Source organism: Lonchura striata, chromosome 36 (assembly GCF_046129695.1).
Source record: "Lonchura striata isolate bLonStr1 chromosome 36, bLonStr1.mat, whole genome shotgun sequence".
NCBI lineage: Eukaryota > Metazoa > Chordata > Aves > Passeriformes > Estrildidae > Lonchura > Lonchura striata.
This window is the reverse complement of record NC_134638.1, coordinates 248,426-272,776: the sequence shown is the minus strand read 5'-3', so window position 1 is coordinate 272,776 and position 24,351 is coordinate 248,426. Positions and strand designations below refer to the sequence as shown.

Sequence of the window (24,351 nt, the reverse complement as noted above, 5' to 3'; positions counted from 1 at the left end):
GTCGTAGGACCTTAAAAAAGGGGTTCAAGGGTGTAGGACCCTAAAGGGGCGCTGGAGGGGGGTCAGTGAGCTGCTCCAGGCCTCTGCAGGGCTGCCAGGGCCCGGAAGGAGATTTAAAAGGATTTGTAGGGGCTCTTTAGGGGCTGGGGGGGTCTGTAGGGTCTGGGGGGGTCTAGAGGGGTTTGGGGGTGGTCTGTAGGGGTTTGGGAGGGTCTGTGGGGTTTGGGAGTGGTCTGTAGGGGTTTGGGGGGGTCTAGAGGGGTTTGGGGGTGGTCTAGAGGGGTTTGGTGGTGGTCTGTAGGGGTTTGGGGGTGGTCTAGAGGGGTTTGGGGGTGGTCTGTAGGGGTTTGGGGGTGGTCTAGAGGGGGCTGGGGGGGTCTAGAGGGGTTTGGGGGATCTCGGGGGGCTCTGTGGGGTCCAGAGGGGCTCCTGGGGGCTCTTTGGGGTCCGGGGGGGGCACCAACAGGGGGTGGGGGTCCCTAAGTGTGGGGAGGGGGTGCTGGTCTAGGGGGGGTGTCCCCGTGGGGCCGCAGAGACCCCGGGCGGGTGGGCGGGGGGACCCGGAGGCGTCCGGACCCCCCCGCGGCGCTGGAATTCGCCCCCCCCGTTAATCCCGGGGGCACCAAAAGCGGCGCTTTTGGCCTCGTTGTGTAACGGAGCGAGCGGGGACCGCGACCGGGACCGGGACGGGAACCGGGACCGGGGAGAGGGACAGGGACAGCGGCGGCAGCGCAGGTGGGACACGGGGGGACCCGGGACAGGGACAGGGGGACAGGGATTGGGACAGAGGGACAGGGATTGGGACAGGGATTGGGACAGGGGGACAGGGACAGGGATTGGGACAGGGGGACAGGGACAGGGACAGAGGGACAGGGACAGGGGGACAGGGACAGAGGGACAGGGACAGGGTTTGGGACAGGGGGACAGGGACAGAGGGACAGGGGGACAGGGGGACAGGGACAGAGGGACAGGGACAGAGACAGGGGGACAGGGACAGGGACAGGGGGACAGGGACAGGGACAGGGGGATGGGGACAGGGACAGCACAGGTGGGGACACGGGAGGACAGCGGGGAGGACCCCTGGCACAGGGGACAGGGACAATTGGGGGGACCCCCGGGACAGGGGGTCCGGTGGGGTCGGGGGGAGCAAACTGGGAGGGGACAACAGATGGGGACAGTGGGGGGACCTCGGGATGGCAGCGGCACCTGGAGGACAGCTGGGGACACTTGGGGACACTTGGGGACACTTGGGGACACTTGGGGGCATTCCTGGGACAGGACTGGGGGGCACAACGAGGCGGGGATGGAGGGGGGGGACATCGGGGGGTTACAGGATGGGGTGGGGACACTGTGGGGGGACATGGGAACAGCTTGGGGCACCAGCGAGGGGTTGGGGACATCGTGGGGGGGTTGGGGACACTCTCTTAGGGAGGGGAGGGGACATTGGGCAGGTTGGGGACATCGTGGGGGGACACTGGGAGCATTGGGGGTGTGGTGGGGCCATGGCTTGGGCTGGGGAAATCACAGAGGGGACACGGGACAGCTTGGGGACATGGAGGAGAACGGTGGGGACATCAGGGAGGGTTTGGGGACACCACAGAGGGCACCCTTCACCTTGGGGACACGGAGTCACAGCTGGCCGGATGTCCCCATCCCTGGGGAGCTGCGCCGAGGTGGAGCAGGGACAGGGACATGCTGGGGACATCAGAGGGGTTGGGGACGCGTGACGCAAGCGGTGACACCGTCCCCAGTGGTCACCACACCCCTGCCCCGTGTCCCCTCCCCATCTCTGGGTCCCCGTGGTGTCCCCTGTCCCCACATCCTGGTGGCCCCAGCTCAGCACTCCCAGCGGTGCCCACCCCGTCCCGTGTCCCCATGGCCCTGGGGTGGCTGTGTCCCCTGGGATGGTGTCCCTCTGTCCCCGTGTCTCCATGTCCTGCCATCCCCATGGCTGAAGATGTCCCCACGCCCCAGGTCCCCGTGTTTCATGGTGTCCCCTCAGTTGATGAAGCCCCAGTGGGGGTGGTGGTGTCCCCACAGGTGACGTCCCCATGTCTTGGGTGTCCCCAGGGCCCTGTGTCCCTGTGTCCACTGGTGTCCCCAGGGATTGTGGTGTCCCCATGAGTGCTGCCATCCCCCTGGGTGGCACTGTCCCCCAGGCCGGCAGTGTCCCCGTGTCCATCAGTGTCCCCATCTCCAGCGGCGTCCCCAAGCCAGCGGTGTCCCCGTGTCCCGCAGTGTCCCCATCTCCAGCGGTGTCCCTGTGTCCATCAGTGTCCCCGTGTCCAGCGGTGTCCCCATGTCCCGCAGTGTCCCCAAGCTGGTGGTGTCCCCATCTCCAGCGGTGTCCCCATCTCCAGTGGTGTCCCCGTGTCCCACGGTGTCCCCAAGCTGGTGGTGTCCCCGTGTCTGGCAGTGTCCCCATCTCCAGCGGTGTCCCCAAGCTGGTGGTGTCCCCGTGTCCAGCAGTGTCCCCAAGCCGGCGGTGTCCCCATCTCCAGCGGTGTCCCCAAGCTGGTGGTGTCCCCATCTCCAGCGGTGTCCCCATCTCCAGCGGTGTCCCCGTGTCCCACGGTGTCCCCAAGCCGGCGGTGTCCCCATCTCCAGCAGTGTCCCCATCTCGAGCAGTGTCCCCGTGTCCAGCAGTGTCCAGTGTCCCCATCTCCAGCGGTGTCCCCGTGTCCCACGGTGTCCCCAAGCCGGCGGTGTCCCCATCTCCAGCGGTGTCCCCATCTCCAGCAGTGTCCCCGTGTCCAGCGGTGTCCCCGTGTCCCGCGGTGTCCCCGCGATGCCGTTCGCGGCGCTGCTGGCGCAGGTCGGGGGCCTGGGCCGCTTCCAGGTGCTGCAGACGGCGCTGCTGGCGGTGCCCATCCTGCTCATGGCCAGCCACAACCTGCTGCAGAACTTCACCGCCGCCGTGCCCCCGCACCGCTGCCGCGTCCCCGCTGTCCCCAGCGCCGCGCCCGCGCCGCTCGGAGCCACCCCCGATGCCACCTCAGCCCATCCTCAGGACACCTCGAGGGCCTCCGACGCTGTCCTCGGGTCTCCTGGTGGCACCTCGGGGTCACCTGGTGCCACCCTGAGGTCCCCCAGTGGCGTCCCCAGCTCCGGTGCCACCCACGTCACGCTCGATGGCACCGCAGGGACACCCAGTGACACCCATGTCCGGCCTGATGCCACCTGGGGGTCCTCCGATGGCAGCCTGGGGCCCACTGGTGCCACAATGGGGTGGTCCAATGTCACCCCGGGGTCCCCTGATGTCACCCTGGGGTCCTGCCGGCGCTACGTGGCCAATGCCACCGGCGGTGCCCGGGCCACCGAGCCGTGCCGTGACGGCTGGGACTACGACCGCAGCATCTACGTGTCCACCATCGTCACCGAGGTGGGGACGGGGATGCGGGGACGGGGAGGGTGGGGAGGTGGCCACGGTGTCCATGGGGGGACAACAGCTCTGTGGGGAGGGGGTGGGATCTTGGGGGAGGTGGGAGGGAGGGACAGACAAGGGATGGATGGAGGGATGATGGATGGATGATGGATGGATGGATGGATGATGGATGGATGGATGGATGGATGGATGATGGATGGATGATGGATGGATGGATGGATGGATGATGGAGGATGGATGGATGGATGGATGGATGGATGATGGATGGATGGATGGATGGATGATGGATGGATGGATGATGGATGGATGATGGATCAGAGGAAGAAGGAGGGACTGACACTGGCAGATGTCCCCCTGTCCCGGCAGTGGGACCTGGTCTGTGCCTACCGGCAGCTGCGGCAGATGGCCCAGTCCATCTACATGGCCGGGGTCCTGGTGGGCGCCCTGGTCCTGGGGGGCCTCTCAGACAGGTAAAGGCAGCAGAGACCCCCTCGCCTCTGTGCCTCAGTTTCCCTGGTGGCTCCCAGTGGCTCCCAGTGGCTTCTGTTGCAGGTTTGGGCGCAAGGCCATGTTGATGTGGTCCTACCTGCAGCTGGGGGTGATGGGGACGTGCACGGCCTTCGCGCCCACCTACGCCTCCTACTGCGTCTTCCGCTTCGCCGGCGGCATGGCGCTGTCCGGCTTCGGCCTCAGCATCGCCTGCCTGGGTGAGGGGACACGGGGACAGCCCGTGCTCAGGGGTGGGGCATGGCCATGGCCATGGAGGTGGACACCCCAATGGTCCTGGGTGGGGACAACCCAGCGGTCAAGGAGGGGACGTCCCCGTGTCCGTGGGCGAGGACATGGCTGCGGCCACGCTGGGGGCATGGCCACGTGTGACCGCGCTGGGGCGGCCGCTCCGCCCACGAGGGTCCCGGCGCTCCGGGGACACGCGGAGCGAGCCGTGTCCCCGTGTCCCTGGCAGTGGTGGAGTGGATCCCCACGCCCTACCGCGCCATCACCGTGGCCATCACCGGCTTCGCCTACACCCTGGGCCAGATCATCCTGGCCGGGGTGGCCTACGCCGTCCCCCACTGGCGCTGGCTCCAGCTCTCCGTGTCCCTGCCCTTCTTCGTCTTCCTCCTCTACTCCTGGTAGGACGTTGGGCCCCTCGGGGAGGCCGTGGGAGCGCGGGGGGTGATGGCTGTGCCTCAGTTTCCCCTCGCCGGCGGCAGGTGGTTGGCGGAGTCGGCGCGGTGGTTGGTGCTCTCGGGCAAAGCTGACCGGGCGGTGAAGGTCCTGCAGCGCGTGGCCACCTTCAACAACCGGAAGGAGGAGGGGGAGAAGATCACGGTGGAGGTCTGGTGGCCCCATGGTGGGCGTGGGGGGTGGGGTGGGGTGGGGGTTCCAGCCCCCCCAACCTCTTCCCTTTCCCCTCTCCCAGATGTTGAAGTCCAACATGAAGGAGGAGTTGGCAGCTCTGAAATCCTCCTACACCATCTCCGACCTGGTCCGGACCCCCGTGATCCGCCACATCTTCTTCTGCCTCTCCATCGTCTGGTGGGGCTGGGGGCGAGGAGGGACGGAGAGAGGGAGAGATGGATGATGGATGATGGATGATGGATGGATGGATGGATGGATGATGGATGGATGATGGATGATGGATGGATGGATGGATGGATGATGGATGGATGGATGATGGATAGATGGATGGATGGATGGATGGATGGATGGATGGATGGATGGATGGATGGATGGTTGGATGGATGGATGAACAGATGGCTGGTCAGGCTCACAGATGGATGAAGGGAAGGATGGACACCTGGACACCCAACCAGTGACCCCACCCATCCAACTGCCTCCCAGTCCTCTCCTCTCCCACCTGCCCATCCCAGGAGGGTGATGTCACCTCAAGGTCCCCCCACTCCCACCTCGCTCCAGGTTCTCCATCAGTTTCTCCTACTACGGCTTGGCCATGGACCTGCAGAACTTCGGGGTCAGCATTTACCTCATCCAGGTGATTTTCGGCGCCGTTGACTTTCCGGCCAAGGTGGTGGTGACCGTGTCCCTGAGCTACGTCGGCCGGCGGCTCTCGCTCATGGTGGCCTTGTTCTTCGCGGGACTGGTCATCGTGGCCAACATCTTTGTGCCCACAGGTGGGTGTGGAGGGGGTTCTCCAACACCTGGGTCATCAATGTCCCCAGATCGTCTTTCTCCATGTTTCCATCCCTGTGTGACCACTGACTTCCCCATCCCTCCATCCTCCCTCCCTGCCCCATCCCCACCTGCCCGAGGTGGCCCCGCACGGTGGTCAAGCCCTGGTGTCCCCATGTCCCCCCGCTCGGTGGCCGAGCCGCGGTGTCCCCGCAGAGCTGCAGACGCTGCGCACGGCGCTGGCCGTCATCGGCAAGGGCTGCCTGTCCGCCTCCTTCAACTGCGTCTTCCTCTACACCACCGAGCTCTACCCCACGCCCATCAGGTATCGCCCCGGCCCCAGGTCCCCGCGGTGGGGCGGGTCCCGGGGACGCCTCCCCGGGCACCCCAGGGTGCTCCGTGCCGCCCGTGACCCTCCCGGCGCCGCAGGCAGACGGGGCTGGGCTTCGGCAGCACCATGGCGCGCGTGGGCGGCATCGTGGCGCCGCTGGTGAAGATGATGGATGAGTACTACCCCTTCCTGCCCCCCGCCGTCTACGGGGTGGCCCCTGTGGTGGCCGCCGTGGCGGCCGCGTTCCTGCCCGAGACACTCAACACGCCGCTGCCCGACACCATCGAGGAGGTGGAGAACAGGTGGGTGGCAGGGAGGGTGGGGGATGGATGGATGGATGGATGATGGATGGATGGATGGAGGATGGATGGATGGATGGATGGAAGATGGATGGATGGATGATGGATGGATGGATGGATGGATGGATGGATGGATGGATGGATGGATGGATGATGGATGGATGGATGGATGGATGGATGGATGGATGGATAGATGGATAGATGGATGGATGGATGGATGGATGGATGGAAGATGGATGGATGGATGATGGATGGATGGATGATGGATGGATGGATGGATGGATGGAAGATGGATGGATGGATGGATGGATGGATAGATGGATGGATGATGGATGGATGGATGGATGGATGGAAGATGGATGGATGGATGATGGATGGATGGATTTTGGATGGATGGATGATGATTGAATGATGGTTGGATGATGGACAGTGTATGGTTGAGTGATGGATGATGCATGGATGGTTACATGGACAATGGATGGGTGATGGACAGTGATGGATGATGATGGCCAATGATGGACAATGGATGGACGATGGATGGTTGGATGATTGGCAATGGATGGATGATGGACAATGATGGACAACCCCAGCCACAAAGAGGTTCAGGGTCAAGGGACCCTTGGCTGCATTGAGGGACAGGTGGATGGGGATTTTGGCAGAAGAACGAGCTCTGTGATTGGCTGAATGCTCAGCCTGGGCCACTCTCCCTTTGCCATGACCCTCCTCCTCCTCCTCCTCCTCCTCCTCCTCCTCCTCCTCCTCTTCCTCCTCCCTCCAGGACCAAGCAGAAGCCAGCAGGTGACCCCAAGGAGAAGATCGCGCTCCAGCCCCAGGACAGGTCCCCCCTGAAGGAGGCCTGAGGGACCCTGGGGGTGGACGCAGCGCCCCAGCCCCGGCCACCAGCGGCCACCACCGCAGGGGTCCCCACAGCTTGAGGGGGAGACCTTGGTCGTGACTGGTGACCTCCTGTTGGGGCAGGGACATCCGGGTGGGAATAAAACAGCTCTGGTGGGGACATGTCTCGGGGTCTTCTCTGTGCCCCCCCGGTCACCCCTGACAGCCACGTCCGAGGTCACCTCCCATGGGACAGTACCCACGAATTGTGTCCCTGAGGTCACTTCCAATAAGGAGATGACCAAGAACCCCGTTTTTTGGAGGTCATCTCCACAGGAGGACACCCCACAACCTTGTCCGTCAATGAGGTGGCACCCAAAACCCCCGTTTTTAATGACACCTCGTCACCTTCTCCAGTAGGATGGTGCCCAAGAACTGTGTCCCCAAAGTCACCTCAGATAAGGTGGCACCAAGAGCACCGCGCTGGATGTCACCTCCAACAAGCCAATCCTCAAGAACTCCAAACTCCAATCCCTCAAATCCCAGAGAAGCTCCAGGAGCTCCCGAATCCTGCCCGGCCCCCTCCCGGCGCCGCCGCGACGCCCCTTCCCCGATTCCTGTCCCCCGAAGCCACCTTGGCCCTTGCTCCCGTTTCTGACGTGTCCCTTGGCCCCATCAAATCCCCATCAAAAATTAACCCCGGCGGGGAATGCGCTGACCCAGGCAGGGCCACCTCCGTCAGCACCTTCCGCTCGCCTTTTGACCACCGAAATCACTAAAATTTAACCCAAAGGCGCCACCGAGGGCCGGGCATTGGTCCATGCCAGGAGACCTCCTCTCCTTGCGGTGCCCACCCAACCTCCTGGACGCCCCCTCTCCAAAATTTGACTTTTCCCCTCAAAAAGGCATCGCTATGAAATAACAATTCAAAAGAATTCCATATTCCTCGTCTTCCTGCCCCAAATCGCTCCAGTTTTGCCCCATTTTAGGGGACTTCTGCGCCTAAATCACCTTTTTTTTCACTCCTGGGCACCTTTGCGCTGCACTTTTGCCTTCTTCTGCTGGAAACCCACCAAAAACCCCCCGGAGAAGTCAAACATTAACCCAAACCACCCTTGGGCTGGGTTATATAGGAGACCACCCCTGGGTGCTGTGGAGGGAAAGCGCCGTGTGGGACAGGGAGGCGTTTTTGGGGCGAAACCCCCGAAATCCGGGGTTCTGCATGGCTGTGGGGCGTTCCCGGGCCCCGGTGGTGGCAGGATGGCTTTCGGCAGCCTCCTGGAGCACGTGGGGGGCATGGGGCGCTTCCAGGTGGTCTCGGTGCTGCTCCTGTCCCTGCCCGTGCTGATGATGGCCAGCCACAACCTCCTGCAGAACTTCACCGCTGCCACCAGCGCCCACCGGTGCCGCCTGCGCCCGGAGGCCAACGCCAGCGGCCTCGACCCCGAGGTCCTGCTGAGGGTGTGGGTGCCCCGCGGGGAGCGGTGCCGGCGCTTCGTGACGCCCCAGTGGTGGCTTTTGGAGGCCAATGGTTCGGAGCCCAACAGCTCTTGGCCGGAGACGGAGCCGTGCGGCGACGGTTGGACCTACGACCGCAGCATCTTCACCAGCACCATCGTCACTGAGGTGGGACGGTGGTGGAGGGGTTTTGGGGGGGTTCTGGTGGGCTTTTCACCCAATCCCGTGGGTGGGTCCCACCTGGAGGCACCAACAAAGGCTCTGCTGCCAACACAGCATTGACCTCTCCCAACTGGAGCATCTTCCCGGCTCAACCTTTGGTGGAGACGCTCAACACCAGGAAGCCCCAGGAGAGGAAGGGAGGGATGGGGAGTTGGTGGCCATCAACAAGAGGGTCACCAGGGGGTCACAGGAGCCTTGGATGGACCTTCCAACCACAGCAATGCCATCAAGGGTGGCCAAGAATTAAGTGTCACCTCTCCATTGGCCATGCATTGACCTTACCGGCCACCGCGGGTGGGTTTGGGGTTTGGGAGGCCAGAGGGGACCCTGATCTCTGTCCCACCCCACGTCCTCGTCCCTCGGCAGTGGGACCTGGTGTGCAGCTCCCGCGGGCTCAAGCAGCTGGCGCAGTCGCTCTACATGGCCGGAGTCCTGGTGGGCGGCTTCTTCGGGGGGCTCTCAGACAGGTGAGGGGGAGCTCCTGCAGGTGGGCGGGGTGGCACCGGGAGGTCCTCTCACCTTCTCACCGTCTCACCTTCTCACCCTCTCTGCCTCCTCCTCATTCCCTCCTCCTCCTCCTCTTTCTTTCTTCTGCTCATCCTCTTTTTGCTCCTCAACTCCTTTTTCTCCTCGCCTCCTCTGTCTTCCTCACCTTCCTCATCCTTCTTCCCCCTCCTCACCCTCCTCCTCACCCCTTTCTCCTCCTCTTCACTCCCTCTTCCTTCCCCTGCCTCCTTCTTCATCCTTCTTGTCTCCTCCTCCTCCTCCTCTCCATTTCCTCCTCTCCATTTTCTCCTCCCCTCCTCTTCCTCTTCCTCTTCCTCTTCCTCTTCCTCTTCCTCTTCCTCTTCCTCTTCCTCTTCCTCTTCCTCTTCCTCTTCCTCTTCCTCTTCCTCTTCCTCTTCCTCTTCCTCTTCCTCTTCCTCTTCCTCTTCCTCTTCCCCCTCCTCCTCCGCCCCCATTTCTTCATCCTCACCCCCTGCTCCTCCTCCTCCTCCCTGCCCAGGTTCGGCCGCCGCTCGGTGCTCACCTGGTGCTACCTGCAGATGGCCGCCATGGGCACCTGCTCGTCCTTCGCGCCCACCTTCACCGTGTACTGCCTGTTCCGCTTCCTGACGGGCATGGCCTTCTCGGGCATCGTCCTCAACAGCGTCTCCCTCTGTACGTCACCCCCGCGCCCGGTACCCGCCCTGGCTGCGACCTGGGTGGGCTCCGTGACCCCCTGAACCTCTGGGAGCCATCCCGGTGGTCTCCATGCCCTCCAGGAACCGTCCTGGTGGTCTCCATGCCCTCCATGAACCATCCTGGTGGTCTCCATGTCCCCTGGGCACCATCCTGGTGGTCTCCATGCCCTCCAGGAACCATCCCGGTGGTCTCCATGTCCCCTGGGCACCGTCCCGGTGGTCTCCATGCCCTCCAGGAACCATCCCGGTGGTCTCCATGTCCCCTGGGCACCATCCCGGTGGTCTCCATGTCCCCTGGGCACCGTCCTGGTGGTCTCCATGTCCCCTGGCACCTGTGGGTCCATGTCACCCCAGAACCTGCCCTGGGCTCCATGTTCCCCTAGGATACCTGTGGGCACCATCCTGGTGGTCTCCATGTCCCTTGGGCACTATCCCAATGGTCTCCATGGCCCTTGGGCACCATTCCAGTGGTGTCCGTGTCCCCCGGGCACCATCCCGGTGGTCTCCGTGTCCCCTGGGGTGGTGGTGGGCACTCCCAGCTGGTCCCCACGTGCCGTGTCCCACAGCACTGGAGTGGATGCCGACACACATGCGGGCGCTGGTGGGCACCTTCATGGGGTACTGCTACACCACCGGGCAGTTCCTGCTGGCCGGCGTTGCCTTCGCCATCCCCGACTGGCGCCGGCTGCAGCTCGTGGTGTCCCTGCCCTTCTTCGGCTTCTTCCTCTACTCCTGGTGAGGAGGAGGAAGGGACAGGGATGGATGGATGGATGGATGGATGATGGATGGATGGATGGATGGATGGATGGATGGATGGATGGATGGATGATGGATGAATGGATGGATGATGGATGGATGGATGGATGGATGGATGGATGGATGGATGGATGGATAGATGGATGGATGATGGATGGATGGATGATGGATGATGGATGATGGATGGATGGATGGATGGATGAATGGATGGATGGATGGATGATGGATGGATGATGGATGATGGATGGATGATGGATGATGGATGGATGGATGATGGATGATGGATGGATGATGGATGATGGATGATGGATGATGCATGGATGATGCATGGATGACTGATGGAGGGATGTCCCCTCCCGTGCAGGTGGCTGACGGAGTCAGCACGGTGGCTCGTCATGGTGGGGAAGTCCCACCAGGCCCTGCAGGAGCTCCAGAAGGTGGCCAGGATCAACGGGAAGAAGGAAGAAGGGGACAAGCTCGACATAGAAGTAAAAGGCTCCATCGGGTCCCCCAGGGTGTCCCTGGGGTGTTTTATAGGGGGTCCCTTGAATATCTACCCCATGGACAGCTGTCCATCCATCATCCCTTGTGCATCCTGTCCATCCACCCACTCATCTTCATCACCTCAACAGCATCCATCACCTCCATCTCCTCCATCTCCACCCACCCATCCATGAACCCACCATCTCCATCCCACCATCCACCCATGACCCCCCTTCCCCTTTTCCACCCGTCCTGCCCAGACCTGGAGGGTCCCCAGTGCCCCCCGCCCATCCCAGAGCCCTCCCTGTCCCTCCAGACCCTGAGGTCTCACATGGAGAAGGAGATGACGTCGTCAAAGACCCGCCACACCCTGGTTGACCTGGTCCGGACGCCGGTCCTGCGCCGCATCTCCTTCTGCCTCTGCTTCGTGTGGTATGGCCGACGGTGGAGGACACCAGTGGGTGGTTGTCCATCCCGCTCTACGTCCTTGACCCCCCATGCCACCCCACACCTCCCCACAGGTGATATTTTATCCCCCCTCCCATCTCGTGGCCCAGGTTCTCCACCAGCTTTGCCTACTACGGGTTGGCCATGGACCTGCAGAACTTTGAGGTCAACATCTACGTGATCCAGCTGATCTTCGGCGCCGTGGACATCCCGGCCAAGCTGATGTCCATCCTCACCATCACCTACGTGGGGCGCCGCTTCACCCAGGCCATCACCCTCATCCTGGCCGGCTTGGCCATCCTGGCCAACGTCTTGGTGCCACGAGGTGAGGCCGGGGGTGGTGGCACTGGTGTCCCCTCATCTCCAACCTTCCTGGGAGGGCCCGGATGAGCTCAGCCCGTTGATGGAACCCCCAGGTTCGGTAATTTTACCTTTTCATGGGGGATTTGCCCCAATCCCGGTGTTTGGGGTCTCCTCTTGTCAAGTGAACTCAGCGCAGGTAGGGACACTGAGGTGACTCCCAGGTGTCCCGCTGTCCCCTCAGAGCTCCGGACAGTCCGGACAGCCCTGGCCGTTTTTGGGAAAGGTTGTTTGGCCGCGTCCTTCAACTGCGTCTTCCTCTACACGGGCGAGCTCTACCCCACCGTGATCCGGTAAGGCTGGGGCGTGGCCGGGGCGGCCGTGCCGGGGTGGTCCCTCAGGTCCCTCAGGTCCCTCAGGTTCCTCAGGTGCCCTCGGGAGCTCCGTGTGTCCCACAGGCAGACGGGCATGGGCTTGGCCAACACCATGTCGCGGCTGGGCAGCATCATGGCCCCCCTGGTGAAGATGGCGGGCGAGCTCTTCCCGGCGCTGCCCTTTGTCATCTACGGCGCCGCGCCCGTGGTGTCGGGGCTGGTGGCCGCCTTCCTGCCCGAGACACGGAACATGGCGCTGCCCGAGACCGTGGAGGAGGTGGAGGGAAGGTGGGGCTGGAGAGGATCAGGGATGAGGGGAGGGGATGGATGGTGGATCGGGGATGGTGGTGGGATGGGATGGAGGATGGGGAGGGACAGGGGGTGGGACAGAGGGAGAGAAGGGTTGGTTGAAGGGGGGGGTGGAGGGATGGAAGTTGGTTGGGAGGGATGGATGGATGATGGATGGATGGATGGATGGATGATGGATGGATGGATGGATGGATGGATGGATGATGGATGATGGATGATGGATGGATGGATGGATGGATGGATGGATGGATGGATGATGGATGGATGATGGATGGATGGATGGATGATGGATGGATGGATGGATGATGGATGGATGGATGGATGGATGGATGATGGATGGATGGATGGATGGATGATGGATGGATGATGGATGGATGATGGATGGATGGATGGATGATGGATGGATGGACAGACACCCATCCCAGCACCACAAACCCCCCCATCCCTCCCTCCCCACCAGGACGCAATCCCAGAAGGACGAAGCCCAACATCTCCAGGTCCCTCTCCAGCCCACCCCATCCAGCAACTCCACAGGGCCCCATTAGTGCCACCCCCCACCAGGGGACCCCCAAAATCCTCAGCCCTCGATGCTCCTGCCAGATGAATGAGCAGGACTGGGGGGTGGAGGGGGTTCCAACCACCCGTGAAGAGCAAAGGAGCAGCAGCGACCACAGAGTGGGGCCCCCCCAGATTTCCGTGTCGAGGACAGTCGGGCCGCGCTGGAATAAAAAACAATAAAAGCAAAGCTGGTGTGGGGGTGGGGGTTGTTTTCCCACGGCCGCGGGGGGTCCCGCGCAGCCGGGCCCGTCCCGCCCCGAAGGAAAACACGGGAGCCAGCGGGACACCGGGGCCTCGGCACCGCGGGACCTCGGCCGGAGCTGCCGGGGATGGACAATGCCGGGAGAGAGTGTGGGAAGGAGCTGGGACCCCGAGGATTGGGGGTCTGGGGATTGGGGATCCCAGGGATTGGGGACCCCGAGGATTGGGGGTCTGGGCATTGGGGATCCCAGGGATTGGGGGTCTGGGGATTTGGGATCCCAGGGACTGGGGACCCCGAGGATTGGGGATCTGGGGATTGGGGGTCTGGGGATTGGGGACCGCGAGGATTGGGGGTCTAGGGATTGGGGACCCCGAGGATTGGGGACCTCGAGGATTGGGGGTCTGGGCATTGGGGACCCCGAGGACTGGGGGTCTGGGGATTGGGGGTCTGGGCATTGGGGATCCCAGGCACTGGGGACCCTGAGGATCAGGGATCCCAAGGATTTGGGATTTGGGGGTTGGGGATCCCGAGGACTGGGGACCCCAGGGACTGGGGATCCCCAGAATTTGGAATCCCGAGGATAGGGGACCCCAAGAATCCCCATGTCTGGGTGCCTGGAGACCCAAGGACCCACACACCCTGATCCTGGACACCCCAAAGACCCAGATCCCCAGGATTCGGGTGTTAGGGTGTCCAGGGATCCCAGGGACACAATATCCAGGCCCCAAGGTGCCCAGACATCCCAAGAGCTCAGGGATCTCGAGGCCTCAGGGATCCCGAGGATCCCAAAGACCCAGGGATCCCAAGGACCAGAGACTCCGGTGCCTGAATGTGCGGGGATCCGGGATCCCGGGGATCCAGACCGCCCAGGCAGCCCTGGGATCCTGACATTCTGAGGGCGTGGGGATGTCACAGACCCAGAGATCCTGAGGATCCACGTGCCCACACCCGGCCCACGCCATTCCGGCCGGCGCCGATCCGGGTGTCCAGCCCCCCCGTCCCCCCCGCGTCCCCCCACGCTCCGCTGCCCCCGGTGCCCTCCTGCCCGGGGTCCAAGGGGCTCCCAGGGATGCGGTTCAGGGCTCCCGGGACTTTGCCTCATCCATGATCCACGCTGGAGTAGCAGAACGGGCCAGAGGGGGCCGGGGGTCCCCAGCTGCCGGGGCCGGGGGGCTTCCAGGGTGAGGAAGAGGATGGCTTGGGTGGGATGGAGGGGCAGCCGTCGGGTGTCCCGGGTGGGCCTGGCACCGGCGATTCCGCCCCGGGAGCGTCTCCACCGATCCATGGCGGAGTCAAACGTTAACCGGGACCGGGGCGGCCTTAAATAGGAGCGGGGCCAGGCCGGGGGCAGGGCAGGGCCGTGGGCAGCCACGGGGCCGGGGGGTGGCAGCGGCCGGCCGAGGGCTCCGGGACCTGGTGCTGGGAGAGGCCGGGAGCCGCCGGGACCGACAGACAGGTGAGTGATCAATAGAGACATCGATGGGTGGGTCACCGAGAGCCCAGCGAGGGCAGGACAGAGATCAAAGCTCAACAGATCGATTGATGGAGGAAAGGGCTGATCAATAGAGAGATTATAGGTCAGGAGGTTGATCGATAGAGAGATTGAAATGAATAAGTCAACAAATAGAGGGATTAAAGGTCAATATATCAATTAAGAGAGCAATTAAAGGTCAATAAATCAATCAATAGGAAGATTACAGGCCAAGGGACGGATCAATAGAGATGTTAATATGAAAACATTGATAAATAGATTATAACTCAATAACTGAATGATTGGTGGAGAAGTAGATCATTATTCTGATTTGTTGATCGTGGTTCAATAGATTCATCAATAGAAAAATAGAGACTAATTGGATCAACAGATGAGAGATCAATTTATTGATACTAGAGATACACAGACTAACAGATGGATCAATTGAGATCCCTCTAGGTTAATAGATTGATTGACCAAGCCATCAATAGATTAATAGATCAGTCAATAGGTCAATAGATCAATAACAAAAACATATAGATCAATAAACTAATACAAAAAGAGATCATGGACTAATTATGATCAACCTATTATAGCTAAAGGGAGTCTAGTAATCAATAATCTATCAATAGAGGAAGAACTCACTGTATTGATTGGCAGGGGGATCAATAGATCGATCAATAGGTTATTATCAGCAGGAAATCCATTTGCTGACAGGCTAAGGATCAATAAATGGGCAGAGAGAGTGAAGCAATCCATTGATCCATGGATCAATGGATTGACCGAGGGGTGAAGGAGGGGCCGGGGGCGGGGCCGAGGGAGGGACGGCCGGAGGGACAGAGGGACGGCCGGAGAGCCGGACAGAGGGACGGACAGTCCCGAGAGCCGGACAGAGGGACGGCCGGAGAGCCGGACAGAGGGACGGACAGTCCCGAGAGCCGGAGCCGGGAGCGGCCGGGGAGGAGGAGGAGGAGGAGAGCAGGTGGGGATCGATTGATCATGAGGGATCTGGGGGATTGGTGGGACCGGGGACAGAAGATTGATTGATTGATCGATTGATTGCTTGATAGACTGATTAATTGGGAAGGGCTGGGGGGAGCTGAGAACAAGAAATAATCAGTGACTGATTGATTGATGAATAGAGTGAGCGTGATGGTGATAGGTGGATTGATTGATAGATAAGAGATCAATATATTGATAGATCAGAGAGACAGATTAATGGATCAATAGAGATTGATAGATTGATAGGCTGGTCAGCAGATTGATCAGTCAGACAGATAAGTCCATTGATCAAGGGATGGATCAATCAACAGATCAGTTGGCCCATCTGATAGACCAATTGATTGATTGATTGATCGATCGATCGATCCCTCACCCTTCCCTCCTCTCCCCACCCGCAGCTGACCTGGGCCGTGTCCAGCTCCGTGCCCTCTCCGGCCATGTCCTTCGTGGAGCTGCTGGCCCGCCTGGGTGGCATGGGCCGCTTCCAGGTGACCTACGTGGCCGCGCTGGCCACGCCGCTGCTCATGCTGGCCAGCCACAACCTCCTGCAGAACTTCACCGCCGGCACCCCCGCGCACCACTGCCGGGCCCGGCCCGCGGCCAACGCCACCGCGGCCGGCGTCCCCCCGGTCGTGTCCATCCCCCTGGACGGCCACCGCCGGCCCCAGAGCTGCCGCCGCTACGTGGAGCTCCAGTGGCACCTCTTGGACGTCAACGGCTCGGCCGATGCCGCGGCCAACGGCACGGCCGCCGGGGCGGCCACCGAGCCGTGCCGCGACGGCTGGACGTACCTGGATGGCATCTTCACCGACACCATCGTCACTGAGGTGAGGCAGGGCCGACGCCCCGGGGTCGCCCAGGGCGGGGGGATGCCGGTGTCCCTGCGGTGGCCTCGTGGTGACCCCCATGGTGTCCCCGTGGTGACCCCTGCGGTGACCTTTGTGGTGTCCCCATGGTGACCCCCATGGTGACCCCCGTGGTGTCCCCTGGTGACCCCTGCGGTGATCTTTCTGGTGTCCTCATGGTGACCCCCGTGGTGACCCTCATGGTGACCCTCGTGGTGACCCCCATGGTGACCCCTGCGGTGATCTTTGTGGTGTCCCCATGGTGACCCCATGATGTTCCCCATGGTGTCCTCATGGTGACCCCCGTGGTGACCCCGTGTCCCCTCCCGTGGCAGTGGGACCTGGTGTGTGACTCCAAGAAGCTGAAGCAGGTGGCCCAGTCCATCTACATGGCCGGGATCCTGCTGGGCTCCTGCCTCTTCGGGGTCCTCTCCGACAAGTGCGTGCTCCCCCGGCGCTGGACTGGGAGGAACTGGGAGGAACTGGGAGGAACTGGGAGGTGCTGGGAAGGGGGAGAGGGGTGGCGTGCTCTCTGCTCCCTCTGGCCCCCGCTGTCCCAGTGTCCCCAGGGTGGGTCTGTCCCAGCGTGGGTTGTCCTCCTCTGTCCCCACATCACTCCCAGTGTCCCCAGAGCACCCCAGTGCTCCCAGTCCCTCCCAGTGCTCCCAGAGCTCCCAGTGCTCCCAGTCCCTCCCAGTGCTCCCAGTCCCTCCCAGTGCTCCCAGTCCCTCCCGTGCGTGTCCCCGCAGGTTCGGGCGCCGGGTGCTGCTCACCTGGTGTTACCTGCAGCTGGGGGCGACGGGGGTGGGCACGGCGGCCGCCCCATCCCTGCTGATCTACTGCGTGTGCCGCTTCCTGACCGGGCTGGCCATGGCCGGCGTGTCCCTCAACTCCGCCTCACTCTGTGAGCCACCGCCCGGGACCCCGCGGGGACCCACACACCCGCCCCCAAACCCAATGATCTATGGGAGGGTCCCCACCCCACCCCATTGACCCCACCCCATTGACCCAACCCAACCCCACTGACCCAACCCCATTGACCCAACCCAACCCCATTGACCCAACCCAACCCCACTGACCCAACCCCATTGACCCAATCCCATTGACCCAACCCAACCCCATTGACCCAACCCCATTGACCCAACCCAACCCCATTGACCCAACCCAACCCCATTGACCCAACCCCATTGACCCAACCCAACCCCATTGACCCAACCCAACCCCACTGACCCAACCCCATTGACCCAACCCCATTGACCCAACCCAACCCCATTGACCCAACCCCATTGACCCAACCCCATTGACCCCACCCCATTGACCCAACCCCATTGACCCAACCCAATCCCATTGACCCAACCCAACCCCATTGACCCCACCCCATTGACCCCACCCCATTGACCCAACCCCATTGACCCAACCCAATCCCATTGACCCAACCCAACTCCATTGACCCAACCCCATTGACCCAACCCCATTGACCCAACCCCATTGACCCAACCCAACCCCATTGACCCAACCCCATTGACCCAACCCCATTGACCCAACCCAACCCCACTGACCCAACCCCATTGACCCAACCCAACCCCATTGACCCAACCCAACCCCATTGACCCAACCCCATTGACCCCACCCCATTGACCCCAACCCCATTGACCCAACCCAACCCCATTGACCCAACCCAACCCCATTGACCCAACCCATCCCCACTGACCCAACCCCACTGACCCAACCTCCCACGTGAGGAACCCAACCCCCAGGCCCACCCCAGGGCCCCCTGGGACAGCCCCTGACCCCGCGGTGGTGCCGCAGGCATGGAGTGGATCCCGACAGAGGCGCGGGCCGTGGTGGGGACCATCAATGGCTACTGCTACACCCTGGGCCAGTTCGTGCTGGCAGCCGTGGCCTTCGGGCTCCCGCGCTGGCGGCAGCTCCAGCTCGCCGTGTCCCTGCCCTTCTTCGTCTTCTTCTTCTACTCATGGTACAGGACCCCCCAGTGCCCACCCCCAGTGCCCACCCCCGGTGTCCACCCCCGATGTCCACCCCCGTGTCCATCCCTGGTGCCCACCCTGTCCTGATTTTGGGGGAGAAAAGGGGATATTGGGAGTCTGGGGTCTTTAAAGATTGGGAAAGGCCCCCCCTCAAGTGTTGAGGTTGCCACTGACCTTCCCCTGACCCCTCTGTCCAGGGTCCTTTGGGGTGGGGGGGGATGCAGGGACCTCCAGGCCTTCCCCCGCCATCCCAGTCTGGGATTTTTGGGGTGCAGCGACCCCCAGATCCCCCCTCCCTCTCTGGGTCATTTGGGGTGCAGGGACCCCCAGATCCCCCCTCCCTATCTGGGTCATTTGGGGGTGTAGGGACCCCCAGATCCCCCCTCCCTATCTGGGTCATTTGGGGTGCAGAGACCCCCAGATCCCCCCTCCCTATCTGGGATCTCTGGGGTGCAGGGACCCCCAGATCCCCCCTCCCTATCTGGGATCTCTGGGGTGCAGGGACCCCCAGATCCCCCTCCCAGTCCGGGGTCATTTGGGGGTGCAGGGACCCCCAGATCCCCCCTCCCCATCTGGGTCATTTGGGGGTGCAGGGACCCCCAGATCCCCCCTCCCCATCTGGGATCTCTGGGGTGCAGGGACCCCCAGATCCCCCCTCCCTATCTGGGATCTCTGGGGTGCAGGGACCCCCAGATCCCCCCTCCCTATCTGGGATCTCTGGGGTGCAGGGACCCCCAGATCCCCCCTCCCTATCTGGGATCTCTGGGGGCAGGGACCCCCAGATCCCCCCGCCCATTCCGGGATCCTTGCGGAGGGTGGGAGGTGATGGGAACCCCCGGCCCCCCAGTTCGGGCTGCTCTGGGGGCGCTGGGAGCCGGGGTGGGACCCGCTGCCAGCCGCCCCCTGCCCAGGCTGTACGTGGAGTCGGCGCGCTGGCAGGTGAGCTCGGGCCGAGCCGACCTGGCCCTGCGGGGGCTCCGCAAGGTCGCGCGGATCAACGGCAGGAAGGAGGAGGGGGACAAGCTCAGCGAGGAGGTGGGGAGGGGTCTGGGGCCCCTCTGAACCCCAAAATCCCCTCGAGCTGCCTCGAAATCCCCCCCAGTTCGCCCTCCGTCCCTGACCCGCCCCGATCTTGGGGGATCTCCCAAATCCTCCCCCAGTCCCTCTCTCCACGGCCTCGATCCCCCCAGATCCCCTCGGTGGGATCGGCGCGATTCCCCCAACCCCCGGCAGACCCCTCGGGTTGCCCCCAGACCCTCGGATCCCCCCAGACCCCTCGGATCCCCCCCAGACCCCTGGATCCCCCCAATCCCTCGGATCCCCCAATCCCTCGGATCCCCCCCAGACCCTCGGATCCCCCCAATCCCTCGGATCCCCCCAATCCCTCAGATCCCCCCCAATTCCTCGGATCCCCCCCAGACCCTCGGATCCCCCCAATCCCTCGGATCTCCCCCAGACCCCTCGGATCCCCCCAATCCCTCGGATCCCCCCAGACCCTCGGATCCCCCCCAGACCCCTCGGATCCCCCCAGACCCCTCGGATCTCCCCAATCCCTCCGATCCCCGGATGCCCCCAGACCCTCCAGGTCCTTCCTCGACCCCCCCAATCCCCCTGGGACCCCTCGGGTCCCCCCGAAGCCCCCCGGGTCCCCCTCCGCAGCCCCCCGGAGCCCTCCGCGGGCGGATCCCGGCGGATCCCGCAGATCGCGGCGATGTCCGCAGGCGCTGCGGGCTCTGGTGCGCCGGGAGCCGCCGCTGCCCGGCGGGGCCGTGGCCGCGCTCGCCCGGACCCCCGGCATGAGGACGGTGTCGTGCGGGGTCTCCTTCGTCTGGTGCGTCCTGGCCAAAAGCACTTCTGCGTTTGGTTTTTTTTGGGTTGGAAAAAAAGCACTATTTAGGAACAAAACCCAATTGAGGAGAAAAAAAACCACATTTCGGGGAAATAACCCATCAATTTGTGGGTAAAAAGCCCTGATTTTGGGTGCAAAAGAAACACTTTTTGAGAGATAGAATCCCCCCAACTTTTGAGGCAGACCTCAGATTTTTGGGGAAAGTTTTCCACTTGTTAGGGAAAAAACATCTTTTGGGGGGAAGAACATCTTTGGGTACAATAAATCCAGACCTTCATTGAGAAAAAAACCCTCATATTTTGGTCAAGAAACAACTTTGGGGGAAACAACCCACTTGTTTTGGAGGGGGAAAACACCTTTTGGGGTAAATTTCCCATATTTTTGGGGGAAAACCCCCACTTTTTGGGAGAAACACACAACTTTTGGAGCAAAAAAAATCCTCTCTTGGGACCAAGCCCCATTTTCAGGGCAAACCTCCATCTTTTGGGACAACCTCCATCTTCTGGGACAACCTCCATCTTTTGGGATAACCTCCATCATTTGGAGGCCCAGCCGTTCAGTTTTGGGTGGTTTTGGTGCTGATTTGTCGGATTTTGGCCAGGTTCTCCACCAGCTTCGCCTACTACGGGCTGGCCATGGACCTGCAGGGCTTCGGCTTCAACGTCTACGTGAGCCAGCTGGTGTTCGGCGCCGTGGACATCCCGGCCAAGCTCCTGTCCGTGCTGGTCATCTCCTGCCTCGGCCGGCGCCCGGCCCAGGGCGGCGCCCTGGCGCTCGCCGGCCTCTGCATCCTGGCCAACATCTTCGTGCCCAGCGGTGGGAGCGGCCACGGGGACGGAGGGACCGGGAGGGGACGGGCAGGGATGAGGGGAATGGGGTGGAGGAGAAAGGGATGGAGAATGGGATGGAGAATGGGATGGAGGAGAATGGGATGGAGAATGGGATGGGGAACAGTGGGATGGAGGACAGTGGGTTGGGTGACAATGGGATGGAGAACAATGGGATGGAGAACAATGGGATGGAGGACAATGAGTTGGGGGAGAATGGGTTGGAGAATGGGATGGAGGAGAATGGGATGGAGAATGGGATGGAGAAGAATGGGATGGGGGAGAATGGGATGGAGGACAATGAGTTGGAGGAGAATGGGTTGGAGAATGGGATGGAGGAGAAAGGGATGGAGAATGGGATGGAGAATGGGCTGGAGGAGAATGGGATGGGGGACAGTGGGATGGAGGACAGTGGGTTGGTTGACAATGGGATGGAGAACAATGGGATGGAGGACAATGGGATGGGGGAGAATGGGATGGGGGAGAATGGGATGGGGGAGAATGGGATGGGGGAGAATGGGATGGAGAATGGGATGGAGGAGAATGGGATGGAGGACAATGAGTTGGAGGAGAATGGGATGGAGAATGGGATGGAGAAGAATGGGATGGAGAATGGGATGGAGGAGAATGGAATGGAGGAGAATGGGATGGAGAATGGGATGGAGAAGAATGGGATGGAGGACAATGGATTGGAGGAGAATGGAATGGAGGGATGGATGATGAACAGTGAGGTGGAGCGGGGATGGAGGGAAGGAGGAAGGCAGGGAGGGAGGGAGGGATGCAGCAGGAGGGTGCAGGGTCACCGCAGGGGTGAAGGGTGACCGGTGGCTGGACCCGAGGAGCTGCGGGGCCGGGGTGACGGTTGGGTGGTCCCCAGAGCTGCCGACGCTGCGCATGGCCTTCGCCGTGGTTGGGAAGGGCGCCTTGGCCGCCTCCTTCAACTGCGCCTACATCTTCACTGGGGAGCTCTTCCCCACCATCATCAGGTGGGTGGGGTCACCCCAGCCCTGCCCCCACCCATCCAGTCACTGTCCACGTGCCAACCCCACCTTCCATCAGCCCGACCCTCCATGAACCCAACCAAGTCATCAACCCAACCACTCATTAACCCAACCATCCATCAAGCCAACCACTGACCACTCCATCCATCCATCCATCATCCATCCATCCATCCATCCATCATCCATCCATCCATCCATCCATCATCCATCCATCCATCCATCATCCAACCATCATCCATCCATCCATCCATCCATCATCCATCCATCCATCCATCCATCCATCATCCATCATCCATCCATCATCCATCCATCCATCCATCATCCAACCATCCATCCATCCATCCATCCATCCATCCATCCATCCATCATCCATCATCCATCATCCATCCATCATCCATCCATCCATCCATCATCCATCCATCATCCATCCATCATCCATCCATCCATCCATCATCCATCCATCTCTCCATCCATCCATCATCCATCCATCCATCCATCATCTATCATCCATCCATCCCCGTGTCCATCCCTCTGTCCATCCCCGTGTCCATCCCCGTGTCCGTCCTTGTGTCCATCCCCATCCCATCCCCGTGTCCATCCCCGTGTCCGTCCTTGTGTCCATCCCCATCCCATCCCCGTGTCCATCCCCGTGTCCATCCCTCTGTCCATCCCCGTGTTCGTCCTTGTGTCCATCCCCATCCCATCCCCGTGTCCATCCCCGTGTCCGTCCCCGTGTCCGTCCCCGTGTCCGTCCGCCCCTCCCGCACGCGGCTCTCCCGGCACAGGCAGACGGGGATGGGCCTGGGGGGCACCATGGCCCGCGTGGGCAGCATGGTGGCGCCCCTGGTGCGCATGATGGCCGACGTCAGCCCGGCGCTGCCGCTCGTCATCTACGGCGCCGCGCCCGTCGTCTCGGCCATCGCCACCTGCTTCCTGCCCGAGACCCGCAACGCGCCCCTGCCCGAGACCGTCAAGGACGTGGAGAGGCGGTGAGGACCCCCCAACCCCCCCGAGACCCCCCAACCCTGCCCAGGGGGCAACGTCCCTGTTCTGGGACGCAATCGGTTCTTGGAGGAACCCAGGAGCTTTGGGGTTGGAAAGGGATGGAGAAAGTTTGGGGTTGGGATGGAGGTTCTGGGTTGGCTTGGAGGTTTGGATGGAAGTTTTGGGTTTGGGGTGAAGGTTTTGGGATTATGATGATTTTGGAGTTGGGTTGGAGGTTTTGAGGTTGGGATGGAGATTTTGGGGTGAGGATGGAAGTTCTGGGGTTGGGATGGAAGTTCTGGGGTTGGGATGGAGGTTTTAGGGTTGGGATGGAGGTTTTGGGGTTGGGATGGAGGTTTTGGGGTGAGGATGGAGGTTTTGGGGTGAGGATGGAAGTTCTGGGGTTGGGATGGAGGTTTTGGGGTTAGGATGGAGGTTTTGGGGTGAGGATGGAGGTTTTGGGGTCAGGTAGGGTTGAGAGTTTTGGGAAGACCTGAGCATTTTGGGGAGAACGTCGAAGGTTTTGGGAAGGCTTGGAGGTTCTGGGATTGGGAAGAATGGAAATTTTGGGAATTTTGGGATCGGCTGGGAGCTTTCGGGGTCCCTCCAGGGCGGGTCACCTCGAGGACGACGACGTCGCCGTCCCCCTGAGCAGCACCAAGAGCAAGGACGGCGCCTGAGGGGGGTTTGGGACCCCCGGGGGGATTTTGGGGCCGGGACCCCCCTGGAGCCCCCCAGCCCCTCCCCCCCACGTTATTTATTCAATCCCAATAAAATCTCGTGGGAATTTCGGGATCCGGCTCCGCCCGCGGCCGTTCTGGGTGGGGAGAAGGATTTGGGGACGTCCCCACCCCCAAAGGGGGCTCCGACATCAGGGGACCCCCCGGGAGCTCGTTAGCGAGGATTAATTGGAATTCCCGGAGCTCGTCGGCCTTTGCCCCAGTTCCGGCGATTTGGCTGCAAAATAAATCTGGGAATGGGATTAATTTGCATTTCCAGGCGGGAAAAAAAAAACCCAAACGGGGCAGATTTAACCCCAAAAAAAGGGCGGAACAACCTCAGCACGGGCTCTGGGAGAAGCCACGGCCCAGTCCCAAAACTGGGAATTT

At 61.9% G+C, this 24,351-nt stretch overlaps 3 protein-coding genes across 3 annotated transcripts; all 3 read left to right on the top strand.

Annotated features, from left to right (window-relative positions):
- The first annotated feature begins 625 nt into the window (after positions 1–625).
- On the top strand, positions 626–7,163 carry LOC110478842 (solute carrier family 22 member 6-A). Its single transcript, XM_021545734.3, has 11 exons — positions 626–735; positions 2,740–3,382; positions 3,752–3,855; positions 3,938–4,092; positions 4,350–4,518; positions 4,600–4,723; positions 4,809–4,924; positions 5,306–5,520; positions 5,735–5,843; positions 5,948–6,151; positions 6,927–7,163. Exons 2-11 carry the CDS (start codon positions 2,789–2,791, stop codon positions 7,006–7,008), a joined length of 1,872 nt encoding a protein of 623 aa, XP_021401409.2. The 5' UTR covers positions 626–735; positions 2,740–2,788; the 3' UTR covers positions 7,009–7,163.
- Positions 7,164–8,242: 1,079 nt separating this feature from the next.
- LOC110478828 (solute carrier family 22 member 6-B) lies at positions 8,243–13,260 on the top strand. The gene is made up of 10 exons (XM_021545719.3): positions 8,243–8,608; positions 9,029–9,129; positions 9,669–9,823; positions 10,413–10,581; positions 10,967–11,090; positions 11,402–11,517; positions 11,643–11,857; positions 12,077–12,185; positions 12,291–12,494; positions 12,976–13,260. Exons 1-10 carry the CDS (start codon positions 8,243–8,245, stop codon positions 13,058–13,060), a joined length of 1,644 nt encoding a protein of 547 aa, XP_021401394.2. The 3' UTR covers positions 13,061–13,260.
- Positions 13,261–16,185: 2,925 nt separating this feature from the next.
- Positions 16,186–24,030, top strand: LOC110478841 (solute carrier family 22 member 6). The gene is made up of 10 exons (XM_031507561.2): positions 16,186–16,575; positions 16,929–17,032; positions 17,343–17,497; positions 18,403–18,571; positions 19,493–19,616; positions 20,303–20,412; positions 21,032–21,246; positions 22,135–22,243; positions 23,044–23,247; positions 23,853–24,030. Exons 1-10 carry the CDS (start codon positions 16,186–16,188, stop codon positions 23,920–23,922), a joined length of 1,650 nt encoding a protein of 549 aa, XP_031363421.2. The 3' UTR covers positions 23,923–24,030.
- The last annotated feature ends 321 nt before the right edge of the window (positions 24,031–24,351 follow it).